At 48.8% G+C, this 21,777-nt stretch overlaps 10 protein-coding genes across 10 annotated transcripts; 4 read left to right on the top strand and 6 right to left on the bottom strand.

Moving 5' to 3' along the window:
- Positions 1–166: 166 nt before the first annotated feature.
- EV420DRAFT_1509557 (uncharacterized protein) lies at positions 167–3,238 on the bottom strand. The gene is given in 15 exon segments (XM_060471470.1): positions 167–185; positions 199–563; positions 619–746; positions 794–954; positions 1,004–1,205; positions 1,258–1,387; positions 1,440–1,533; positions 1,583–1,657; positions 1,706–1,732; positions 1,788–2,057; positions 2,210–2,269; positions 2,581–2,608; positions 2,664–2,830; positions 2,863–2,866; positions 2,880–3,238. The coding sequence occupies 12 exon segments, from the start codon at positions 2,828–2,830 to the stop codon at positions 310–312; spliced, it is 1,596 nt and encodes a 531-aa protein (XP_060336874.1). The 5' UTR covers positions 2,863–2,866; positions 2,880–3,238; the 3' UTR covers positions 167–185; positions 199–309.
- A 1,928-nt stretch (positions 3,239–5,166) lies between these two features.
- On the top strand, positions 5,167–6,511 carry EV420DRAFT_1509533 (uncharacterized protein). The gene is made up of 5 exons (XM_060471469.1): positions 5,167–5,371; positions 5,434–5,535; positions 5,565–5,570; positions 5,627–5,791; positions 5,850–6,511. Exons 1-5 carry the CDS (start codon positions 5,326–5,328, stop codon positions 6,164–6,166), a joined length of 636 nt encoding a protein of 211 aa, XP_060336873.1. The 5' UTR covers positions 5,167–5,325; the 3' UTR covers positions 6,167–6,511.
- Positions 6,512–6,784: 273 nt separating this feature from the next.
- On the bottom strand, positions 6,785–7,708 carry EV420DRAFT_1261471 (ribosomal L28e/Mak16; the record flags this gene model as incomplete). The annotated part of the gene is made up of 5 exons (XM_060467069.1): positions 6,785–6,889; positions 7,203–7,386; positions 7,445–7,500; positions 7,556–7,615; positions 7,676–7,708. 5 exons carry the CDS (start codon positions 7,706–7,708, stop codon positions 6,785–6,787), a joined length of 438 nt encoding a protein of 145 aa, XP_060336872.1.
- A 664-nt stretch (positions 7,709–8,372) lies between these two features.
- EV420DRAFT_1474854 (uncharacterized protein) lies at positions 8,373–10,524 on the top strand (the record flags this gene model as incomplete). The annotated part of the gene is made up of 12 exons (XM_060469245.1): positions 8,373–8,568; positions 8,623–8,642; positions 8,694–8,765; positions 8,815–8,923; positions 9,061–9,091; positions 9,148–9,166; positions 9,218–9,240; positions 9,294–9,303; positions 9,353–9,493; positions 9,569–9,890; positions 9,947–10,316; positions 10,359–10,524. The coding sequence occupies 12 exons, from the start codon at positions 8,373–8,375 to the stop codon at positions 10,522–10,524; spliced, it is 1,479 nt and encodes a 492-aa protein (XP_060336871.1).
- Positions 10,525–10,599: 75 nt separating this feature from the next.
- Positions 10,600–13,115, bottom strand: EV420DRAFT_1636626 (uncharacterized protein; the record flags this gene model as incomplete). The annotated part of the gene is made up of 14 exons (XM_060476612.1): positions 10,600–10,630; positions 10,683–10,735; positions 10,787–10,909; positions 10,971–11,142; positions 11,199–11,266; positions 11,324–11,384; positions 11,437–11,462; positions 11,520–11,708; positions 11,763–11,862; positions 11,912–11,990; positions 12,040–12,109; positions 12,502–12,537; positions 12,595–12,773; positions 12,824–13,115. The coding sequence occupies 14 exons, from the start codon at positions 13,113–13,115 to the stop codon at positions 10,600–10,602; spliced, it is 1,479 nt and encodes a 492-aa protein (XP_060336870.1).
- Positions 13,116–13,995: 880 nt separating this feature from the next.
- Positions 13,996–15,049, bottom strand: EV420DRAFT_1626657 (ectomycorrhiza-regulated protein; the record flags this gene model as incomplete). The annotated part of the gene is made up of 2 exons (XM_060476015.1): positions 14,504–15,049; positions 13,996–14,460 (listed from the first exon to the last, which is right to left on the bottom strand). Exons 1-2 carry the CDS (start codon positions 14,597–14,599, stop codon positions 13,996–13,998), a joined length of 561 nt encoding a protein of 186 aa, XP_060336869.1. The 5' UTR covers positions 14,600–15,049.
- Positions 15,050–15,056: 7 nt separating this feature from the next.
- EV420DRAFT_807201 (uncharacterized protein) lies at positions 15,057–15,652 on the bottom strand. The gene has a single exon (XM_060483542.1). It carries the CDS (start codon positions 15,472–15,474, stop codon positions 15,157–15,159), a length of 318 nt encoding a protein of 105 aa, XP_060336868.1. The 5' UTR covers positions 15,475–15,652; the 3' UTR covers positions 15,057–15,156.
- A 1,033-nt stretch (positions 15,653–16,685) lies between these two features.
- Positions 16,686–17,153, top strand: EV420DRAFT_1617465 (COX5A-domain-containing protein; the record flags this gene model as incomplete). The annotated part of the gene is made up of 2 exons (XM_060475241.1): positions 16,686–17,058; positions 17,089–17,153. The coding sequence occupies 2 exons, from the start codon at positions 16,686–16,688 to the stop codon at positions 17,151–17,153; spliced, it is 438 nt and encodes a 145-aa protein (XP_060336867.1).
- Positions 17,154–18,703: 1,550 nt separating this feature from the next.
- On the bottom strand, positions 18,704–20,220 carry EV420DRAFT_1636623 (uncharacterized protein; the record flags this gene model as incomplete). Its single annotated transcript, XM_060476611.1, has 6 exons — positions 18,704–18,964; positions 19,023–19,156; positions 19,212–19,392; positions 19,439–19,644; positions 19,694–19,863; positions 19,913–20,220. 6 exons carry the CDS (start codon positions 20,218–20,220, stop codon positions 18,704–18,706), a joined length of 1,260 nt encoding a protein of 419 aa, XP_060336866.1.
- A 638-nt stretch (positions 20,221–20,858) lies between these two features.
- EV420DRAFT_1300859 (uncharacterized protein) lies at positions 20,859–21,769 on the top strand. The gene is made up of 3 exons (XM_060468390.1): positions 20,859–20,910; positions 20,977–21,037; positions 21,089–21,769. The coding sequence occupies exons 1-3, from the start codon at positions 20,877–20,879 to the stop codon at positions 21,381–21,383; spliced, it is 390 nt and encodes a 129-aa protein (XP_060336865.1). The 5' UTR covers positions 20,859–20,876; the 3' UTR covers positions 21,384–21,769.
- Positions 21,770–21,777: the final 8 nt, after the last annotated feature.

Raw genomic sequence — 21,777 nt, 5'->3', positions numbered from 1 at the left:
ATTCCTTGCTAGCCAAGACCTCTTCTCTGTATGTCATTCATATTTCTTATCCACCACAGTAGAAGTCCCTTTAGATACACATAGTTTCTTTGTTCTTTTTCTACCATTAGTTATTGGTTGTTTGAAGTCCTTCACAAAAGCTTGTCTGACTCTTTGACTCCTAAGGATGTACCAAATTCATCATCCTAATACTGGCAGATAATTGATACCTTAAACATCCATAATGTGTACAGTATAGTGGGCATACACCCACTACATTTCCAGCATCTCAATATTACTACCAATACACACATCAAATACACAAGTCAGTTATCTACTCTCTTTAGTCACCACTGTATCCAATGACAACCCTCTCTCCAAAAGTGCCCTCCTCAACTCATTCTCCCTCTGCATCACCATTCCATCAGAATAGTCCTTCTCTGGCCTGATCCTCGATGGATGCTGATTCCATATCTTCTTTGACTCATTCACTGACACTCGGAATCGGGTCATGATATCTAGCATCCTGCGAGCAGTGAGTCCGGGGTGCTGGGAGAGATGCTGTAATGCGGAGTTGAGGTATCCTGCCAATGATTGAGAATTAGCGATGAGAAAGGGGGGTGGATAGATGACACTCACGACAATGTTTCTCGTCGTCTACCGGGTATGCCTCCGCAGCTTGTAAGTAGTACTCCCCTGCGAGCTGGTTGTTCTGATCTACGGACAAACCGCGTCTGGCGAGATCAGAGTGGAAGAACGCCTTGCACCTAGAGGAAAGTTAGGTATGACTTGTCAGTGGTTTGGAAGGACATACGCATAAGCATTTCCACGACAATAATTGTAGAACGATAGCTTGAACCCCGGGTCTGCATTATCATGAGGGCCAGGGTCGGTCTCTAGGCTCCTCAACAGGATGTCTGCCTCCACCACCAACTTCTCCACGAGCTTCGTGTCTACTCGGTCGAAGCCGTAGCACTAGAGATCCATAAGTTTATACGAGGAAACAGCAACAAGTAACACCCACCTGCAATATCGACTCCAAATACAAATTTCGTAATCCACGAATGAAGGCTTCGTCAAAAACCTCGCCACGCTCAGACGCAGGGACATCCCTCCACAGTTCCCGACCCCACTCGAGGACCTCAAGGCATCGACTGTAATATTCGTTCTCCGAAACTACATTGCCGTCGAGCGCTCCTTCAATTTTGCCCCGAAGGATCCAGAACCTGTTGAATGATAGTCAGTAAAGATTTGAATGCAAGACTAGAGACTGCCAACCGGATGGTCAGGTCGATATCTGGGCGAATGACATCCCATCCCTTTTTGGCTAGCCGCGAGGGAGCCTCGCGTTTCAGGTAGTCGGGTCCTGCGGCCAGCCATGGATTGTGTCTTTCGCGTTCAAGTGTTTCTAGCACAACAGATTATTAGATGGGGGAGAAAAGAAGGCCGCGGAAACATACCGAGGCGGTTGTAAGCGCTGATCCACAGGGCTTCTTTCTCCATATGAAAGACACGATCTTCCCTGATAATTCCGTTGGCGAGGTGTTGCAATCCCTACAGTCATCGTGAATATCGACGCGAATGTAGAAAAGGTGAAGCATACGTTTTCTTCTCCTCGGAGATTTCCTCCTTCGTCTACCGTCACTCCTTTCATGATCCGCACACCCTCTGCGAATTCCTAGCAACCATATGAGGAAGACGAACGTAGTACAAGAGAAAACCTCACTTTATACGCTCCGTGCAGCACCCAAGCCTAGGCATCGTTAAGTCAAAACATCAATGAAACATCAAAAAAAAAAACTCCTTACACTGCTGCTGGTATTTCCGGATGCCTCCAAAGCCGAAATCATCTCTCCCGCTACTTCCCATGGCTGCTTGCCATCGCCATCTCTGTAATAACGTGTATTAACTGACCGGTCACCACCACTAGCTTTGCGGTGCAAGCGGTCGGTGGACTCTTCGAGTCGTTTCTGGTATTCTTGGCGTTGCTGTTCCTGCATCGGAGTAAGGTTCTCGGTTGGCAGGGTGTCCAGTGCGTGCTGCCACGCCAACGAGCTGGGGAGATACTCTTTTAAAGCCTGCGGATGTTGTGAGCATTATGGAACTTGGAATTACGGACAACGTCAGGACAAGATTTTCAACAGTTGATTTACGACCAATTGCACGCGAACTCGGTCGTATATTGGCACCTCGATAGAACAATCCTGAACAAACTTGAAGACGTACTCACATCGTTTGCGGTGGCAAGTCTAGCCCAGGCTTTGTAGTACATCGGGTCGAGTTCTGTTGCCTGCGCAAAAAAGGGTCAGATGAATAAAAGGATATTTATACGCAAAGAAGTGGAGTTGGATCGTTTGAACTGAACGGGGACATTCAAAAATTGTTGCCATGTAATAACAAAACGCAAAATCGCATCCACAATGCAACCTGTGATATGGATGGTACACCGAAAACGAACGAGGGGAGATTTCCGTGGAGTTGGCTTCCCAGTAGTAGCATAGCCGTTTTTCAGTGTCAGACGCGACTCCGTGAAAGGTGGTGTCTAGATCCAGAAGCAATCGCGTAGAGAAGTCGAAAACATTGTTAGAAACTTGAACTCACTTTACGGCTGTCTCCAACAGAGTCCAGGCTGATAGCGATATCGTTAAGACACGAAGGCTGGGATAAAGGGAAAAGCAGCTCACTATCGCTTCATCGACAGGTGGCAGGCACTTCTGTTTGCCCACAAGATCGCATTCGATCCATCGAGCTCGATACCCTCCGTATACTTGACCAGAGCCTCGTCGAATTTGCCCTGAATGAAGAGCGCGTTTCCTTCTTCCTTGAGCCGAGTGGCAGTATCCTGGGACATGGCGGTAAGCAAAGAACGAAAGAGATTATTTTCAAGAAGCATACTTATGCTTGCCATCAGGTGGACAGGGAAGCCAAGTCGGGAATCGGCGCCTGTGTGGGTGCCTTAATGACATCTGCTCCACGATAACGACGCGACGATGATTCACAATTCCAGTAATGACGGTGACGGTGCCGCTACAAGAACGTAGATTCTCCCACTTGCTCCCCAGAGTGGCCGGCTACAAGTCCATGTCCGGTTATATGAGTGGTAGATACCGCGACCTGCAACACCAGATGGACGAGCTTAGCATATCGATTGTAGATCGTGCGTTCGCATTCGTCTTGGCCGTGTATAGCTATGAGGACACACAGTCGAGAAAATGGTGACAGTGGGACGGTCGAGCGAATTGGACAAGCTACACGAAGATAAAAAGTGTTGAATTCTAAATCGGGATTGTTTTACTGACATCGCGTAAGCACGTGTTTTACTATCTTGCTTCCTGCGTTCGTGTTCGATGTTCTGATTGGACGACTCGCGAGGCGCTTTGGAAATTTTCTGCATGGATATGCCAGGTGAGCTTCATGTTCTACTTGTCCCTCAGCTTTTATTGATTTTCTTCCATTTTCAGCCTCTAATGTCCGTCTTCCATGTACACCCTGTTTTCGAAGTCAAGGCCCCATGACGAGCGGCATATCACAGACTCAGGACGACTTTACTTTTTAACGATGGATGAGACTCAGTGACGCGTGCGGCGTGTCACTCTTTCCTGAAATAAGCGCAGTCAATATCTGCTCAGTGAGTACATTGGTTGTACGATACGTTTACCAGCCTTACACGCCAGATTAGCTTCATCTATTGGTTCTCCCATTGAATACTATCGCTTCCTCCCTGTTCGGTGCAACCTTTGTTACGCGCATACGACCTCGAGTCCAAGACCCCCTCTCGTGGAAGTGACGCGTCACCAGCTCTAGCGAACGTCTCGACTGAAAAATACCCTTAGCACTTGTAGAAGGAGGATGGCTCGTGTCGATGTGGAGACCACTTAGAGAGAGAGAACGTGTCCGGGAAGTGCAAAGGACTACTGCATGTGGGAGGCTGGTTTTGGCCTGAGGACGAATGGTCGTTGTCCAGCGAACCAGTCATCGACTGCCACGCATATCTCCCTTCTCAGGTTTCATCACGCGCATGTACCCACATTTCCATTCCCTCGTCTACATGCCATATTTCGAGACGGTACCAGCATCCGTGGAGCATGTCTATTGCATAACCTCTCTAGATAAGCCAGCAAGATCTCGATAACAGCCGGAAGACTGTACGTCTTAAGGAAGGAATAATTTTACCTCGACCCATGTATCGACATTCGGCGAGCGAAGACATGTCGTTGCGCGTTCAGGATTTTCACAATCCAAGCAGGGTGCTCGCAGGTTCATCTACTACACCGTGTCGACGTCCAGTAAGTGGCAAGCAAGATTTTCAATTCCCCACTATTGTTCAGGGTGATAACAGGACCTTCCAATGCGTTGAGGCGAGTTCAGACCGGCGCAGGATACTGTATATGACGCCTTTCTACTACCGTTTCTTTTCTCACTAATCTATCCGTTCCTAGTTGTGTGGCCCCCTATGCTCTCCTTGCATTCGACCACGAGTCTTTCTCGATATGTTACCAAGTTCTCTGGCGCCCTTTTAGACTCGACGGTGATCAGCCTTCAAGAACAACAACTGGTCAGCTTACACCATCGTTCACCCTCACTTTATGCGTTACGACTGAGTAAATCGCTGCCGTTCTGGGACGACTGGGGGTCGGATGATGATGTAGGCGTTTGAGTCGTTCCACTTTTTTCGACTGGTACCATGTAAGTCGACTCTATCGTTTTCCGAAATCCCGGCCTGATTTCCTTCGTCAAGGCAGGTATTCAACCTTTGTAGGTGGTGTCTCGTTACGGGGCTTCGTTTTTTTCTTATTTGCCTTGTGGGTACGGTGTCTCGGTTTCACGTTGGAAGATTTGAACGGCTTGGTCGTGGCATGGGGGAGACTATGTTAAATTTGGTATTATCGTTATTATATAAAGAGGTTCAGTTGCAAAGCCACCTACATGACGTTGCGTGTGAGCAAAAATAAGAGTGCTATAGTGGATCTCCGTGGGTGCCTTGAAGCGGAGTTAGCCCCTCGTCCGGCATCTTGCTAAGATCTCGCATTGCCGCGGCACAGCTTGTGTCGGCTTAATGGACGCCGAATTCATCGATCCACTGTATTGAAGAAAAGAGGGCAAAGGAAATCTTGGTAGACCACATACCACATTCAAAGTCCCTCGCATGCATTTCAGCTTAAAAATGAATAAGAATGCCTATCCTGCGGCTACAGCGAGAGCAGACGGCAAAGACAAGGCTTCGACGCTGAGTCGAAATCAGCTGCGCCGCGGCAAAACCGGTAAAGACCCTTAATACCCCGCCCCCTGACTCCGTCTCCGACGTTGACCTTTATCTTTCCTCTTTGCGATGTCTCGAGTGTCGCGATGGATTCTGATGACGAGCTGCCGCATTGGAGCGTTCTCATAGGACGTGAGTTCTTTCATACGTGCCATTACACTGCACCATTAATTAACGCGTCCTTTAGGCAAGAGCGGCGGCAGCTGGTGGTATCAAGAACAAAGAGGCTAAACCAGGGAAACGCAAAGCCTCGAACTCGCCCACGTCGAGTCCTCAAGGCAAGGACCTCCTTCCCGGTCTCCTAAGAAGCTCCGAACGAACACAGGGAAAGGTGCGTGAACTGTTGCTGTGTGAAGAGCGTCGCTCACCGTTACTCGACATCAATAGCCAAAGCCATTCCTGCCGACACAGAAATTATCGAGATATCATCTGACGACGAACAAGTCAAGTGCCCCAAGACCATTCTTTCGCGTAGCGGGAGTACTAGGTCGCCTTTCAATGTGAAGACACAGAAGCGACCGGAGCCAGTAGTTGTGGCTACTAGAAGTCAAGGTGGGTGCCGTACTGAGACAATTTCCTTATCTCAACACGCTGAAGCCGTGTTTTCTAGGGTCCAAGAAGTCATTAGTACACGGTACGCCTGCGCATGTAACGATTCCTACAGCACGTTCATCAATTGAGCGGCCGGGCCAAGAGCTGGATCCCATGTCGCGGATATCAATCAAAGCGGTTGAGACTTCGGGTGAGAAGGCAGACGAGGATGCCCGTTCGATGACATTAGACATCGCGATGAATTCGGACTCGGAAGCACCAGAAGCACCGGTAAATATGTCACGAACATATTTCGAGCGCATATGCAAGTGGGTCGGACACGATGTAGATTTCAATGTGGGAAGGATAAATTTGAGGGGGTCTAACGCACTGTAGTATAATATTTCTTTGCCGGCAGGGAACCAGACGGACTTTGCCTACTTAACCCGTAAATATGCGGACTTTTATATGAATATCACTCTAATAGTGATTGCCCCTTCGCGCCACTGCCCAAAGGTTGGATACAAGTACTACGAGTATATTGTTAATGAAGCTAGGACTCGTTAAGCGCTGGTCCTGTCCGCAACTGATGCAGATCCATGAAATTCCATTCCATGAGCAATGGAACGCATCTCATTTGTGTAGCAAGAGAAGAAAGTAAGGAAAGGTTATACTGAAGACAAGAGCCGGGCATTGTAGTTTATGTCAACCTCCGACTCGGAGTCCAGATCATGATATCACTATTGTCCAGATACACTGTTAGGGCGCTGGTCTTGGCCTTCGTGAAGGTGACAACGGCTACTACCTTCTACCGCGGAGATCAAGACACTCAGCACCCGAAGCATTTCGGTGCTGTTCGAAAACCAGTACCGAACTTCTTGATCGGTACACTCATGTCCAGGCTACCCTGCCTCACTAGCTCGGGTCTTATGTCCAACATAAGTGTGCGACTTGAAATAGGACATGTATTTTGCATACTCGATAACAGGCATGTCAAGGGAAAGCGCAAATCATCTACTCCAAACCACCCCTAGCCTTCTTCCCTCGCAACTTCTTCGGTGGTGAGGGCTTGGGCTCCTTTTGGGCGGCAATGAGAGCAGAAACACGAGCGAGGGCAGCCTAAATGAAGTAAGATGTGTTAGTACTATGTCCACCAAATGGTAAAAGGGGACGAAAAGAAACGAGAAATGTTATCGCCAAAGAGTCGGTGAGTCGCGTTGAGCAAAACGAGCGAGCCACCGATAGCGACATGGCGAGGTATCTAACAGAGTTTGATCGGCTCCTGAAAGACCAATTGATATTGCAAACATGTCCACGCCCAGCTTTCATGCACTTTTCAGTGACTTCCAGTGGGTTCTAACGAGAGTGCGTCCAGAAGGTAGAGAGAGAGAAAGAAAAAGATGGAAGTAATCAAAGAAAAGAACGTCCTCACAGTACGGAGGTCTGGCCTGTATCCCTTCTTTGCGGGCTGGGCAGCAATACCGAGAGCACGGCGTGTTCCCGATCGTGGGCGGATGTAAGTAGTCGCTTTGGCAGACGCGACGGCATGAGGGGAAGCCTTGGGTTTGCGGGTGGTAATTTTTACGCCAGCAGGCCGAGTCGGAGACATCAATGGTCTGCAAAAGACAGAGAAATTCAGTATCCTTCCCGTCGTACACGAAACAGTTTTTACACACCTTGGCATTGGCCAAACCAGAGAACTTGTGCGAGTGAAGGTTCCGGAGGTTACCCTTAACATAACTTCAGAATTCATAGGGCTTGAAAGAATAACCAAGACGAACGTACAGGCTCCTTGGAGAATATGGGGCCCTCGGGAACTCGCTTCACAATGAAGGAGTTACTGTTCTATTGAAGCTGAACATCAGTACCCATATCCCATCAGTGCACTAAAAACAGCCTACGAACGCGGATAAGGAGCCATTGGAGGTCTGAAGACATTTTGAAGATATGCAGGCGACGTTGAGGACGCTCTCGAAAAAGGCAAGTGATCGGTGGCTGAGAGCAACTGTACAGCTGGCTGCAGGACAACAAGGACAAGCAAAGAGGGAAGACATTGCCAAGCACGGCACTACATCCATCCATGCTCCGCTCCCGCCGATCATCAATTTCCGAACTCGTCGCCCACTGCTGATAAATGTTTACCTTCGTTGTATTTCTTCTGCCGACCTCAATGAATTGTAAGCCACAGGGACTTGGACAAACTTACGCGATTGCTCTGTCATCTGGCTACACATACCTTACTCAGTACAACAACATCAACCTTCTAGTGGACTCGGACACCGATGAAACAGGAATAGCAGCCAACAATAGAAGGTCCAATATGCTACCGGCTTCTGAGTTCTGCGGACGTCTCAATGATAGAGCTACGATGGTATCTCAGTGTCCGATCTACATCCATGCTTTGTGTTCGTGACTATTTCACCTGTCAGCAATTGGACCTTCTGTTGGACAGTCGGAATGGTTACGTACTAAATTGAAAGAAGACAGGCTACTAAGATACCCGGTGAACTCGCGCGGCAATCGAGGATTCTCGCTTTTCTCAGCATATAAAAGCAGCCTTACCTTGTCTGAAGTAAGACTATCACTCTGGTTTCCTCCTATAATGTCTGCGCCATCATCCCCTTCACCCTCTCAGTCAACTGCTGTGCACACGCGGACGAACACTGCTGTCGACGAATATCCTGAATTCCAAAAGTCTCCAAGTCCAGATAGGGATTCGTCGCCAGCACCCTCGCTCGAGGCAACGATCCCCCCGACTCATGCAAACAGGACGCTCGTCCTGTGCTTTGACGGAACCGGTAAGACCTATCGGAGCTATGAAATAACGCAGCTGACCCCTTCATGAATGTTAGGGGACCAATTCGACAGTGATGTATGTCCACCCCGACCCTTGCGCAGTTCAGGAACTCACACATCGATGTAGAACTCCAATGTTGTCAACTTCTTCTCGCTCCTCAAGAAGGATGATCCTAGAACACAGCTGGTGTATTACCAGGTAAATCTGCCATCTTCTTTCTCCCTATCTATCGCCTGACAGGTCGAAGTCCGGTATTGGAACGTATAGCATCCCTGAGGTAGCTTCACCTATAGCAGCAAAACTCAGCAGAATAGTCGACAGCATGATTGGCATTCATCTTGACGCGCATGTTATGGGTAAGTTGAATGACTTCTTCCAATACCTCGCATTTGTTAACAGAGCTCTCTAGGTGGATACGAGTTTATTATGCAGAATTGTATGCGTGATTTGCTCTATTTTCGTTTATCTAGCTAATCGCGCAATACCCCCATAGACGAAGCAGGGGATAAGATTTGTATTTTTGGGTACGTTCTCTATTGCTATTCAGCACGCCGTCACATGTCAACTGAAATGGACTTAGATTCTCCCGTGGTGCCTATGTCAGTACATTCTGATACACATCTTCACCGTTTCTAACTCCATATATTTAGACGGCTCGAGCACTCGCAGGGATGTAAGTCGGTTTTTGCACCTTTCTGAGATCCGTTGCTAATTCAACATCTACAGGATTCACAAGGTACGATAATCATGCCGGAACCAAACATCCATACCAACATTGACAATAGATCGGCCTTCTTCCTCGATGCAATCACCAACAAGTCCCATTTGCTTATCGCATGTATTCGCGCGAGGACGATATCGGCTGGGCACAAAGCACGGCTTTCAAAAAGGCTTTTTCCATCGACGTCGATATTGAATTTCTAGGTGTATGGTAGGAAGACTCTCTACCTTCCATGCATAGTTAATTTAAGACCCCGACAGGGACACCGTCGATTCGGTAGGGATCATTCCCCGCCGTCTCCCCTTCACCGCATCAAATACGCACGTGCGACATTTCCGTCATGCCTTATCCCTGGATGAGCATCGCGTCCGCTTCATACCCTCCTTATGGCATCGTATTCACCCCACAACGGCCGCCCAACTGGGTGTACAACCCTGGCGAAATGCCCAAATCCAAACCCGAACCCCAGCATCAGCACTCCTTGAAGCCACACCGCGAGAAGTCTCTCGTCGAGCATGAACGAGAGTATGAGGCAAACTCAACTTGTCATACGGATACACCGACAGATGTGGAAGAAGTGTGGTTCGCGGGGTGTCATTGCGGTTCGTACCTCCACTTTTATATCTCAAAAGCACAGTACTAACCCAAATTTTTTCAGACATCGGCGGAGGATCCGTGGCTAACGACGTTCGTAACAATCTAGCGCGTATTCCCTTCCGCTGGATGATTAGGCAATGCTTCCTCCTCAATACGGGTATTATGTTCCATCGTGAGCTGCTCAAACAGTTTGGACTGGAGCCTTCGATGCTATATCCAGTCGTAAAGCCTCGTCCTCCACCCATTACAGGAGCTCCTCTCCCGGTCGAGTCTAGCGGTGATACCGTCTGCGAAGAAACTGAAGATCTCCGCGACGCGCTCTCTCCAATGTTCGATCAGCTCTCCCTTGTACCCGCATGGTGGATCCTGGAATTACTTCCAGCCAAAGTGAGATATCAGAAGAGAGATGACACCTGGGGCAAGACTTTGACGTATGTTGCTGTATCTCTTGATGAAAACGATCGCTCTAACAGTCCCCACAGCTTGAACAGAGGCCAGCCAAGGCACATTCCGCGACAAGACGTACAGGGCGTCAAAGTCCATCGTACAGTGAAATTGAGGATGGAGTCTGAGCACGTTGCAGGAGGCAAATATGAGCCCAAGGCTGGCTGGACCGTGGAGCCAACCTGGGTTGACTGAAAACTTACATGTAATTGATATGCTAACCATTGTTTTTACGACTTCCTTACTATGCTACTATATCGCCACGAGTTACTACAGGTTTCGTACATATTCAATCAGACCCCTAAAAATACGAATGAGTGACAACTAGCTCTTTAACAACTCGATGCACGTACCGCACAGATCGGCCTGTCATGCCCTTTTCAAGATAAGGTGTAGGTCGGGTTACCTAGGATGCACCGGTCAGCATCTCCACAACTATACTAATCAATATGCTTACCTCCATAGTACCAGCAATATCAATGTGAGCCCATTTCAGGGAAGGCTCATCGCCATCAATCCCTTCAACAAACGCCTTCAAGAAAAGCGCTGCCGTACAACTTCCAGCCGGTCTGCCACCGGTCTAAACGCGATGTATTAGTTAAATAGAAACGGTGGATTGCAAGCGTAACCACTCCGCTCACGTTACACAGGTCAGCATTTGACGAATAGATCTGGGGTCCATAGTCCTCGTCCAATGGCATACGCCAGAATCGATCGAATTCAGTCTCCCCTGCGACGCGGAGTTGGTCCCAGAGCTTATCGGACGTGGTGAATACTCCAGAATATAGGTCTCCAAGCGCAATGTCCATGGCACTTAGCAGCTGATCAGCCCGAAAAGAGGAAGAGGCGGGCCAAATAATGGTACGTACCCAGTCAGGGTGGCCACGTCAATAAGCTGTGTGAGGCTTGTACTCGGAAGACGCATAGTAAATGGCATCTGACGTGCAGGTGAGCACAGGTAAAGCATGGCCCTGGGAAACATACCAGCAAGAACCAATCGACCCTCAGCATCAGTATTGTCGACTTCAACTGTTTTACCGTTCATTGCGTAGATTCTATTTTTACCATCAGTCTATGGAGTCGCATGACGGTGAAGGGGGAACTGACATGTCACCAGGCTTGGTCGCACTTGGCTGATATCATATCAGTCACGCCCGTTCCTGCATTGATACCGACAATAGAATACTCACCCCAGGAAGGTTCTCCGTCAGTGGAGTGATAGTGATGAGGTTGACCGGAAGTTTGAGTTTAGCGATGGCCAGTGTAGCCGCGACAACAGAGGCGGCACCACCTACACCGGAGATCCCGTTAGAAGTGTCGCTCTTGTCAATCAAAGATCCGAGATCCTCACCCATATCACCACGCATCAATTTCATTCCCTGAAAACTTGATCAACGCCTTGTTAACCTTTAGCTCGTCACAGCATCACTGACCGCTGATGGTTTCAAGCTGATTCCTCCGGAATCGAAAGTGATACCTTTGCCAACGAAAGCCACCGGTGTGTCGTCTTTTGAAGGGGCACCCTTGTAGTGACTGAAAACTGTCAGTACGGCTGCAAAAAGATATCTAAAACAAGACCCACATTTCAAGTAACTTAGCGGGCTCCGCGGTGCCATGGGTTACGGAAAGGAATGTTCGCATTCCTTTCTCTTCGGCCCAGGCTGTACGACATATTCAGTACAATTATCAATGACTCTGAGATTGCCAGACCTTCATCCCGAACGAGGATTTCGACATTGTCGATGCCAGCGAAAGCCGATTTGACGCGTTCCGTGAAAGCCTGGAGTTAATTAGTGAGCAAGGTGGTCTAGCGAGTGTAGCTGCATGTATTTTGGTATGAAACTATGGCTTAGGAAATGTTGTGACTGTTTGCCCGCTAGCCTTCGACGCGGGACTGTCACTGAGAAAAAGAAGCATAAGAGCAATCTTTTAGGAGCCCTTTGACAACTGAATTGCGGTGAATGATTGAAAAGGTGGCCCTTCGTTTGAAACAAATAGGCACTGTCTCTTCAGATAAAAACGGACATCGTTCGCCGACAGAAATAAGACAACTATTCTTGTTATCTGATGCCAAATCTGCGCGCGCGAAAGAACCACGGAATAATATCCAGTGCCTCAGTTCTCACCAGACCGAGAAACAACCCTGTGCGCGGGATGAGAAAATAGCCTTACCGTTGGTGTCACTATATTCGCAGGCAATTCCATGAGCTGTGCATTCCCCGGTGTTTAGCATAGCGGTCCAGATATCTCTGAGGGATCACTCACAGTCCTAGCAAAATTTTGCGATTCTGCATATACCACTCCACGATCCCATTCTTCCGAGCTCTGCTCAGGAGAAAGGGTGAGCTTTTCCGGGATAGGTTCCTTCAAATTCGGGTTGAATCTCGAAGGATTCGGAGAGGTCTTCAACGTAAATGAGTATTGGGCCAGATGAGCGGCAACCGCTACGTCAGGTGGTTAGCGACCAAGAAAAGGATCAAGTTTGGGTATATACCAGCTGCATGAGGGTCAAGAGAAGCATCGATTTTCACGTTTTTCACACCATCGATGGCCTTGACCGCCTTGACCGCGCTCCCTACCGCCTTCCTCACGACTTCTCGCTTCGCACTACCGGTCTTCTTCTCAAATCCATCGCCAAGCGACGACAGAGCAGTCAACTGCTGAGGAGGTGTGTTGTAGAATACCCTGGTCGTGCCGACCTTTGCTGGTTTCTCCCCTGTGGGAGCACTGGCCCAAAGCTCCGATGTCGCCTTGGGGTCGTGGGGAACGATTCGAGCTGTCGACATTGCCTTTCGGATGTGTAATGAGCCTCTGTTGTGTAGTATTCGCGTGCGAGAGATGAAAGTCCTGGGTAAGAGCATTCCGAAAGAGGTGGTGCGGAATCCAGACGACGGTCACGCGCATGACGCACATGTGATGATGTGAATTTTCTTTGCCGGCTCGGTCAAGGCTCGGTCGCCCGTTTTTTCCAATTTTTTCTTCGAGTACAATATGCACATGTTCACAAAAATCAACGCGATTTTTGTTCTCAAGCTGTTACCCTTGTACCTTCAACTACGTTCTGTTCCTTAGTGGCGCTGGTTATCTCAAACTCTAACTTACTACTAAGTATAATCGAGCTAACGAGTCAATGCAAATCACCTAAATGTAGGCTATTCTGTGAACTTAAAGTATGCTTCAGTCAGATCCATAAAATCCATCAATTAATCCTTTGTGCTATGCTATAACCTAATGCACTCCAAAGTCCAAAGAAAAGAAAAGTGATAAAAGTCCGTGTGCGACCGGTACAAATACGCAGTCTATGTGCAAAGAAAACAACAAATGTGCAGGGCGTGCAAAGTCCAGAGGTGTGTATACTTCATATCTAGATGGAGTGGTTAGGGGAATGGACGCATCGGCAGATTCGTGGCGCTGAAAGCGCCCATATGTATGGATGCGGCGTGCTCGGTATGGCGAAGTATTATTCACAGGTATACGGACCTGTCTAGGTGCGTTCGAATGATGCGAAAACAGTAAGCCATTCTGCAAAGAATGAAGTAGGTTAGAAACCCATGATATTAGAAACACTAAGAGAATGTGCCTCACCTAATATTGCGCAGTTGAGCGAAGGAGTCTGCTGATACGAAAGGTATCAAGCTAAACGATGGAAAGGATTCTATGTCGAGATTATGCATCTTCAAAGTCGGGGCAGCGAACTCCATGGCTCTGCAGGAGCTGCCTCAATGTCAAGGCGCGAGTCTTCCAGATCTCCTTCTCTGTCGTCAGCCTTCTAACCGTCTCTTCCAGCTCATGCTGGTAGAGCATCTTGCGCTTACGGCTCCTCCTAGCCGCGAGCGTGTTCTGCCGCCTCTTGTATTCGACCTTTTCTTGGTCTGTGGCACCAGCCGCAGGCGGCTCCTCCGTTAATTCATCCTCCTCATCGGATGGAATCGACTGGGGTCTCCTCCTCATGAAGAAAGCGGGGATTTCTTTCCTGGACGTAACGGAAGGGGTCACGTAGCGGCGGGGCTGGGTCGGCGCGTCGAGTCCAAGGGAACTCGAAGCAATAGGAGAGCGACGCTTCCGAATGCTGCCGTAAGTGCCGTCCATTGACGATGGTGGGGAAGGAGGGTATGTCGAGGAAGAGTTCGTCTGCATAGCAGGAGCAGCCATTGTTGTTGTTCATATGCTGAACTTGATAGTCAACAGGATAAGCCGATGCCGGTAGATCGTATGAGTATACGGAGTTGGTCATGTTGTAGTCAGAGGAGTTGTTTCCGAAAGAAGACATGGGACTGATCGACTTGATCGAGGGAAAGATGTAGACTGAATGTGGATGAGTCGGAAGTGAGTCACTTTACTTATATACTAGGAGCATTTGCAGTGAGCACCGACGCCGACGCACAGCCACGACCATTGAAAGCGGTGATAGGTACTGCCACCTTATTGACGTCATCAACGCGCAGTGCCGATCCAAGGACCGAACCGCCGGCGTGGGACATGAGGCGGTGAAGCGGAGTAAGCAATAGTAAGCGAACGGTGAGAAGGTGATGCCGCTAAAAGGAAGGAAGAACAAGATTAGCCATATGCATGAGGCGTTAAGGGTCAAACACAAATGGAACCTATTTGTGGACTGTGCCTTCGGCATAATTTCCTGCTGGTGTGGGAAGGAGGCAACGGACCGTGAACCGGTAACTATGTATAGGACGTGTATTGTTGATGAGGTTGGTATTGATGATGCACGTCTGAACGGTAGAACTGGCTCAGTAGGGCAGAGCACTGTCTACACACTCCAAACAGCATGGTAGCATTGCGTCGGGAAGCAATCGACGGACCGCCCGTCTAGGTCTATTGATGGAAAGATGCTGCGACAAGACGGTTTGGACAGTCATAACTGTCCACATCAATACCGCGACGTAAACCCTCTGCGAAAGCCGCATGTTCTGTGTGTACATCTGCCTTTTGGACTGAAGCATCGGTGAACCTCCAAACCCTTGCTCTTTGGCGGGGTGTCGTATTTCTATTGGTATCTTGGGTGTAAAATTGCGACATGAACACAAGAACAAAGGGGGAGGTAAAAGGCCATTCCGTTAGACATCCTAGAAAAGCAGCCTCCAAGACTGTACCTAGTATATGGGATTGTTGCCAAGATACGCACCGAAACATATCGAGGGATTTTACCCGGTAAAATTACCCGTCGGCCACGGAAATGCACCTGTTGTGCACCTTCGTTGACGAGCTTGGACGGCGGCAGAACGCAGATGACTAGAGACACCTGTCGAATGGAGCGCACGGCTGTCAGATTCCAAATTGATTCAAGCTCGCTAAAATGCGCAATTCGGTGTCGGTGAATATCAACAGGCGGGGCATATGGCGCGAACTAAGCTCAGAGAGAATGATTTGACGCGTCCGTTCACCGTTCAGTTGCTAAGCTGCCAAAAACTAATGAACAGACCCCGCACGAAGTCGAAGTCGATCGTTCCTGCCTTGACGAAAATCCCGTCAAAACCCTAACGGATCGTCAGAAGTCGGGCAGTGCTCTCATAAATGAGGATTTGCATGTGCAGACACTTGCAGGCGTGTATTTGGCCTGCATCGCATTGAGGGAACAGTGAGGCTCGGAGGTGATGGAAGTGACGTCATGGAGCGGAACAGGCAACGGGTGCTTCTGTGCTCCGAGCCTAGAACGGCTATGCACGGAATTATTAATTATACGCTCGAGTAAACGCCGGATGACGTAGATGGCGATGCTCTTGGAGATGAAACGAACTCGTACAGGTTCCTGTAGATCAGCAACGTTAATGTTAAAGCTATGCCATGAACAAAGAAGTGACATCAACTTTAAGTTTTCCGATACCAGAATAGATAAACACGCCAGACTGCGCAATGCTGAGCGGGAATTTTGGGAGTAGCCGGTGCAGCGAGAACAGAGGCTTGTCGTAGTTAGGCATCAGTAAGCAAGTCGTCTATCCAGCAATTGCCGGCTATTCTTCGAGCTCATAGAACAACGGTACTAGAAATTGAACGTAAGATGCGATAACATACATGATATATCATCATTTAGGCTCTGCTCACCTTTATCAAGACTCGGAATCGAAAAGCGAAGCTGTTTTGATTAATTCTTGGATCAACATAGTCGTTTTCGGTTCCTCATGATGCATGATGAAGATCGAATTCAAGCCACAAAGAGGATGGCAGTGAAGGGATGATTGAGTTCAGAGGCAGAGGCGGAACCGGAGAGATGATGGCGGTCGAGAATGGACCCAGACCGGCCGGTTTTTCCCGATCTTGCCCTGTGACAAACAACGATCAACACAGCGCCAACCGCCTTCCCTTCTCTTATCACCTTACTTTCTCGTCGACTGCAGTGCCGTAAAATGCGCTCTCAAATCCTTCTCGTCCTCCGTCTTGCATCGCGCCCGGCCCTCAAGGTCGCGGCCGTTCCTCGTACCACCCCCGTCCGTTACGCCCATGCCCACCAAGAGTCCTTCGAGGCATTCTCGGAACGCTACGTGACCTTCTTCCAGAACGCTGAGGACCTCTTCGAGCTCCAGCGCGGTCTCAACAACTGTTTCGCCCACGATCTCGTCCCCAGCCCTGCGGTCATCGAGGCTGCTGTCAGGGCTGCCAGGAGGGTGAACGACTACTCGACTGCTGTCAGGATCTTCGAGGGTGTTAGTGAGAAGGTTGAGAACAAGGCGCAATACCAGGCGTATTTGGATGAACTGAAGCCTCTCAGGGAGGAACTTGGTGTGTTGGTCCTTTTTTTCAGTTCTGCAGCGCGACTCATCACCGAGCTGCAAGGCATTATGACCAAGGATGAGTTGTACCCGAAATCGTCATAAACAACAGCGGCCTTACTGGTAATCATTATACTGGTGAGGCTGCGGTCCATTCGTTCCTCTTTGGAGGCATGCTCATGAACCTTTCAGCTCGCGGCCAAAGTAATTGATACAGATAGCTTTACTTTGAAAATACTTTCTTTACACGCATGGCAGGTCGACGAATGAGAGTTGTTTTTAAAACTGTTATTTACCTTTGCCTAAGAACAAGTCGTCGTTGGTATGTATTGGCCGACTTTCGACAGGGTCCTGTTCCGGTATGTTCCTTAGCGTCACGAACCTCTACGAATTGTTTACCATCGTCGCCTGTTTTAGGTATCATGCGCGAGGCTTCATTATATATTCTCGTGTCCCTTCCATGGCGTGACTGGGCCCATACGCTTGTTTTGTTGGGGCCAAGGCAGCATGATCAACAAGGTCAACTGTGGAATGGCTTAGTCAATTATGATCAACACCTCCATCCCCGTTTATCCTCGTACTTGTTCAAGACGAGGAAATGCTTGACCTTGGACTGAACAAGGATCTCACGAGAGATGAGACCTATGCTGACAGGGCAAATTGCTGTATTGGCATCGTTCCTATGGACGATGAAACGCAGCCAACTTTATACTAGACATTACATCGGGTAGGCATGCATCGCTAGCGTATACGCACGATCATATTTCCAAGGCTGCAGTATCTGCATCAATGGCGTTATCTATTGTATACGTCGGGGTTGAGCTGACTACGTTATTTTTATACTTCGTTATGAACACCGCCGTGCTTGTTTATTGAATTAGTGCAGTGATTAGAATGCAAGGAAGGACTTTTCTTTTCTTATCCTAGTCTGTCTATTGTTATCCAAGTTCCGCATCAAATGCAGAACCGACGACGTACTCAGATGCTCCGTCTACCAGGGCTCAGTTGACCTTGACGTGCACCGTCCAGAGCGTTCCAGAATACGAGGGTTACAAGCGCCGGCATATGTTCAGGTGAGCTTTCGTCGCTTGGCGGAGAGCTGATCATAATGCACTAGATTGAAGATACGTTCAAGTAGAGTCGTCGGTATCAACGACTGAGGTGAGCGAAATGAACACCCGATCTTCTCCATGAAGAGGTTGCGCCTCATTACTCTCCTCGTATTTGCGCGGGTACTACTGAGGGCACGTTTCGCTGAAACCCTCCATTACTGTTGGTCATGATATCTGTTGAAGGGACTCACGACTTCGAAGCAGCGATGGAAAGGTCTAGACTGGAGAAGTAATACCGTGAGAAATCGTTGCGAGTCACTGGCGAGCTCGCCACGACTTGGCTTCTTTTCTGAACTAAATTTTATCACCGAGTCGTGATCACACCTCCTGGTAAACTTCAAGACTTCAATGTGTCATTCCTCCACCCTTAAAACCACAATGGGATGCATCCTATTCCTGTGTAGCTTCACATTCTTCCGTCGGATAATGGTTTGTAGTATATGTGCCATGTATTAGGGTAACGTATATACAGCAATTCGTCCCGTCCAAGAAGACCCACTCTGTGGTCCATATGTACACAAGAAGAAGAGATCGTTCACTGCTTCAGTCTTTGGACATCTGGCTCGCAGGGTCGCGTGGTCTCTCAGCTTTCCTATTCCTCTGACTGCCATACGTCCGCCCTCCATTACTGCGAGGCTGGAAGTCCCGGTTATTATATCTTTCGTCATGGCTATCGCGACGACGACTGGGTCCTCCTCGGTAATTTGAATCGTCCCGGCTGTCACGGCGGTTGCGTCCTGATCTCCCAATGGCAGATGACCGTACATTGACCAAAGACTTGATAGCCGCACGATGGTCAAGTACCTACGATCACAACCGGAACGTGAGAACAAGTTGCAGTACGAAAGACAAACAGACTTACACTCCGCGGATAACCTACAATCGTGCCGAGAACTACGGGATCCTGAACTGTCGCCTTCAAAAGCTTCGTATACGCCTCTTTGAAGATTTCACGCAACCGCGCTGTGCGATCTACTGACGAGGCTATGTTCTTCTCTGAAGAACACCGTCAGGCATTGACACGAAAAAAAAAACATAACTATCGTCTAACCTGGATTCTTCAAACACTGGATAACGAGCTTATCGCCAGTTCCGCACCACGCCGCACTCGACTTGGGCAGGACCTGTCCTTCTCTCACAGAGATATAAGATGTCTCGTAGGAGAATGAAACGCCGTAATAGTAAAGCATGTCAGCGAGGAGTTTCCCCAGCGACTCCGATGGCGGGTTAATCTATCATTTTCAGAATATGGTACAGGCCTAACTGAAGGACTCTCACCTGCAAGAAGCTGATACACATACAAACAACTGCATAACTCCCCAAACCCCCATGAGCGGGATCGTTGAAGCCCGACCGGGAAAGCAGGCCTTTCGTGACAAGCACCAAGGGCCTCAATTGAGGCATCTTTGCCAGATATTCTTTGATCATCTCCGCGACGTGTATGCCATCTATGTTGTTCACACCAATGTCCACGCTTATCGAACCTATCAGTTGTTGAGAGGAAATAACTGCGAGAGAAGAAAGAAGACGCACCGAACTCAGGACGCGTCGTAAACCTCACAATCGGTACCTTGGCGTGAACCCGCACCTGGGCATCATCAATGAGCCGTCCGCGCTGGAATTGGTCCCGCAGTCTGAACAGCTGCCTCTTGATGTCACGCTTCGTCGTCATACGTTCTGCTACGATGGCCAAGTCCAAGTCCCTGGTATGACAATGAACTCAAGAGAAAAAGGAGGAACACGAAGACATACGGAACGGGAAGAGTCAACCCAGTCACGACGCTCCCAAATACCCCGACGCGACTCCCAGGAATAGTGCCCCTAACAGCATTTTCAATGAAACGGAAGACTTTTTCGCGTATATGAACTTCTTCAAAGGTCGTCCCAGCGTAGGTAGAGTATGCGATGATTTCCTCGTGGAGTCTGTTGGACATTAGAGTCAAGAAAAACCGAGAGATATAATCGCGCCTGTGATCTAGATCACGAAAGGTGGTGGGTTTTATGAGAGCCATCCATGGCGTGCAGACAGATTCCGGTATATTTGGAGCCGACGAGGACATCGTACGAACGGACGCAGTTACATGGGAGGTTGCTCTAAAACACCGTTTTGTATTTGGATCTTGCTCGGCTGAGTCGTAGGTAACTCACCTGTACAAGGCTCGTCCGTTGGCATATGGGACCTGGAACGTCCAGCCTTGAGCAGTCCGTAGAGAAATACGAAAAAGCAGAGAGTATGTAACGGAGATGGTGGCAGTTGATGATCAAGCCTTTTGATCGCCAGGAAAGGCGTCCATTGCAGGAATTTGAAGAGGGTTCGTGGGAATTTGAAGTCGATGACTATCCATACACACCATCGTCTCAACCCCTTCGGCCAGCAATTTCTTTGATTCGATACAAGACACTTCTGTGCGCAAAAATCATGGAAACCTTTCTTGCTTTTTTTTTCGTCTACAGACCGGAGCTAGGTATTCGGCCCTAGTAATTGTTTGCATCGTCCTCGTGAGTCGTGTACAATGGGTTTCTGAAGATCAACCAACCTATTCCTCTACCATTCCAGCTGTCGCACCACTGTGCTGATGGCCTGGATTCGCCAATGATGCTTGCAGTTTCATAATCGCGACCCATGATCTATTCAGTTCCAGGCTTGATCTCGACACGTGAACCGTTGGCTATATAACAGACGCCTTCCCTCCCATCTCCAGCCGTTTCAACAACCATGCCAGAGGTTCCGATACCGCACCCGCCCGCAGGCAAGCGATGTTCATTATTTATTGTGGGTCCCAGTGTACGATGACATCACTTCTTTGCTTGTGCAGTGAAAGTCGGAGGTCGTCGTCTGTCGCTCTCCGCACGGCATAAGCCACACGTCGATACATCGTCAGTACTCGCAGTCTTCTCCTCATTGCCTCTCATTCAATCCGCTTAAAGGACGACTGAACCAACACCGGCCAGGGCCGTCGACGACACCGTCCTTGACTATCCAAGGCCAACAGGACCTCCCGCTACGGACGAAGAAAGACATGATCCGCACCACCAGGAGGAGCTGCCGCCGAAGAAGGACAAGAAGCAGCATGGCTATCTTGAGAACGAGAAGAAGATGAGGGAGTTTGCGCACCACAAGGCCGAAGCTAATCGGCCCACGAGGGATGTTCAGCCAGAGCACAAGGGCTTTGGAGCCGGCGGGAGAATCGCTCAGCCCGGAGGAAGAAGCATTGACATTTGAGTGTTGGTCTGAAGCTAAACATGATGTGTACGATTATTGCCTGGACGCAATCGGTGTCGTAATATTGTACTTTTATTTAGAGTCTCCTCGAATGTGATGTCTTAAAAGTTATCCTTTTGATGCATGCAATGCGGCTATCCGTGGTTATCCAGTGTTAACTTATTGCATTCTAAGGACAAGTTTCTGTGATATTCTTCAAACTTGCTTCCAACATTAACTGGTTACAGAGAAAGAAAGAACAAGCAATGTAGATCTACTAAAGGGACTTCTACTGTGATAGATAAGAAATGGGAATGACATGGAGAAGAGGTCTTGGCTAGCAAGGAATGAATAGTGGATATAAAATGTAGGTTACATTGGGGATAAAAACCAAGAGAGTGCAGGAGACATGTGA

The sequence above is a fragment of the Desarmillaria tabescens genome, assembly GCF_030435595.1.
Source record: "Desarmillaria tabescens strain CCBAS 213 chromosome Unknown EV420scaffold_4, whole genome shotgun sequence".
NCBI lineage: Eukaryota > Fungi > Basidiomycota > Agaricomycetes > Agaricales > Physalacriaceae > Desarmillaria > Desarmillaria tabescens.
This window is presented reverse-complemented; position numbering and strand designations above follow the sequence as displayed.

Bases quoted from the DNA above. Each gene is read 5' to 3' on its own strand.
- EV420DRAFT_1509557 (XM_060471470.1), bottom strand. From the start codon at position 2,830: ATGTCCCAGGATACTGCCACTCGGCTCAAGGAAGAAGGAAACGCGCTC. The intron at 2,058-2,209 runs GTGAGTACGTCT...CAACATCCGCAG, and splicing joins GACTTGCCACCGCAAACGAT to GCTTTAAAAGAGTATCTCCC. The intron at 955-1,003 runs GTGGGTGTTACT...ATGGATCTCTAG, and splicing joins ATTTGGAGTCGATATTGCAG to TGCTACGGCTTCGACCGAGT.
- EV420DRAFT_1509533 (XM_060471469.1), top strand. From the start codon at position 5,326: ATGGATTCTGATGACGAGCTGCCGCATTGGAGCGTTCTCATAGGAC. The intron at 5,372-5,433 runs GTGAGTTCTTTC...TTTAGGCAAGAG, and splicing joins TTGGAGCGTTCTCATAGGAC to CGGCGGCAGCTGGTGGTATC. The intron at 5,792-5,849 runs GTGGGTGCCGTA...CGTGTTTTCTAG, and splicing joins TGTGGCTACTAGAAGTCAAG to GGTCCAAGAAGTCATTAGTA.
- EV420DRAFT_807201 (XM_060483542.1), bottom strand. From the start codon at position 15,474: ATGTTTCGGTGCGTATCTTGGCAACAATCCCATATACTAGGTACAGTC.
- EV420DRAFT_1300859 (XM_060468390.1), top strand. From the start codon at position 20,877: ATGCCAGAGGTTCCGATACCGCACCCGCCCGCAG. The intron at 20,911-20,976 runs GCAAGCGATGTT...TTGCTTGTGCAG, and splicing joins GATACCGCACCCGCCCGCAG to TGAAAGTCGGAGGTCGTCGT. The intron at 21,038-21,088 runs GTCAGTACTCGC...ATCCGCTTAAAG, and splicing joins AAGCCACACGTCGATACATC to GACGACTGAACCAACACCGG.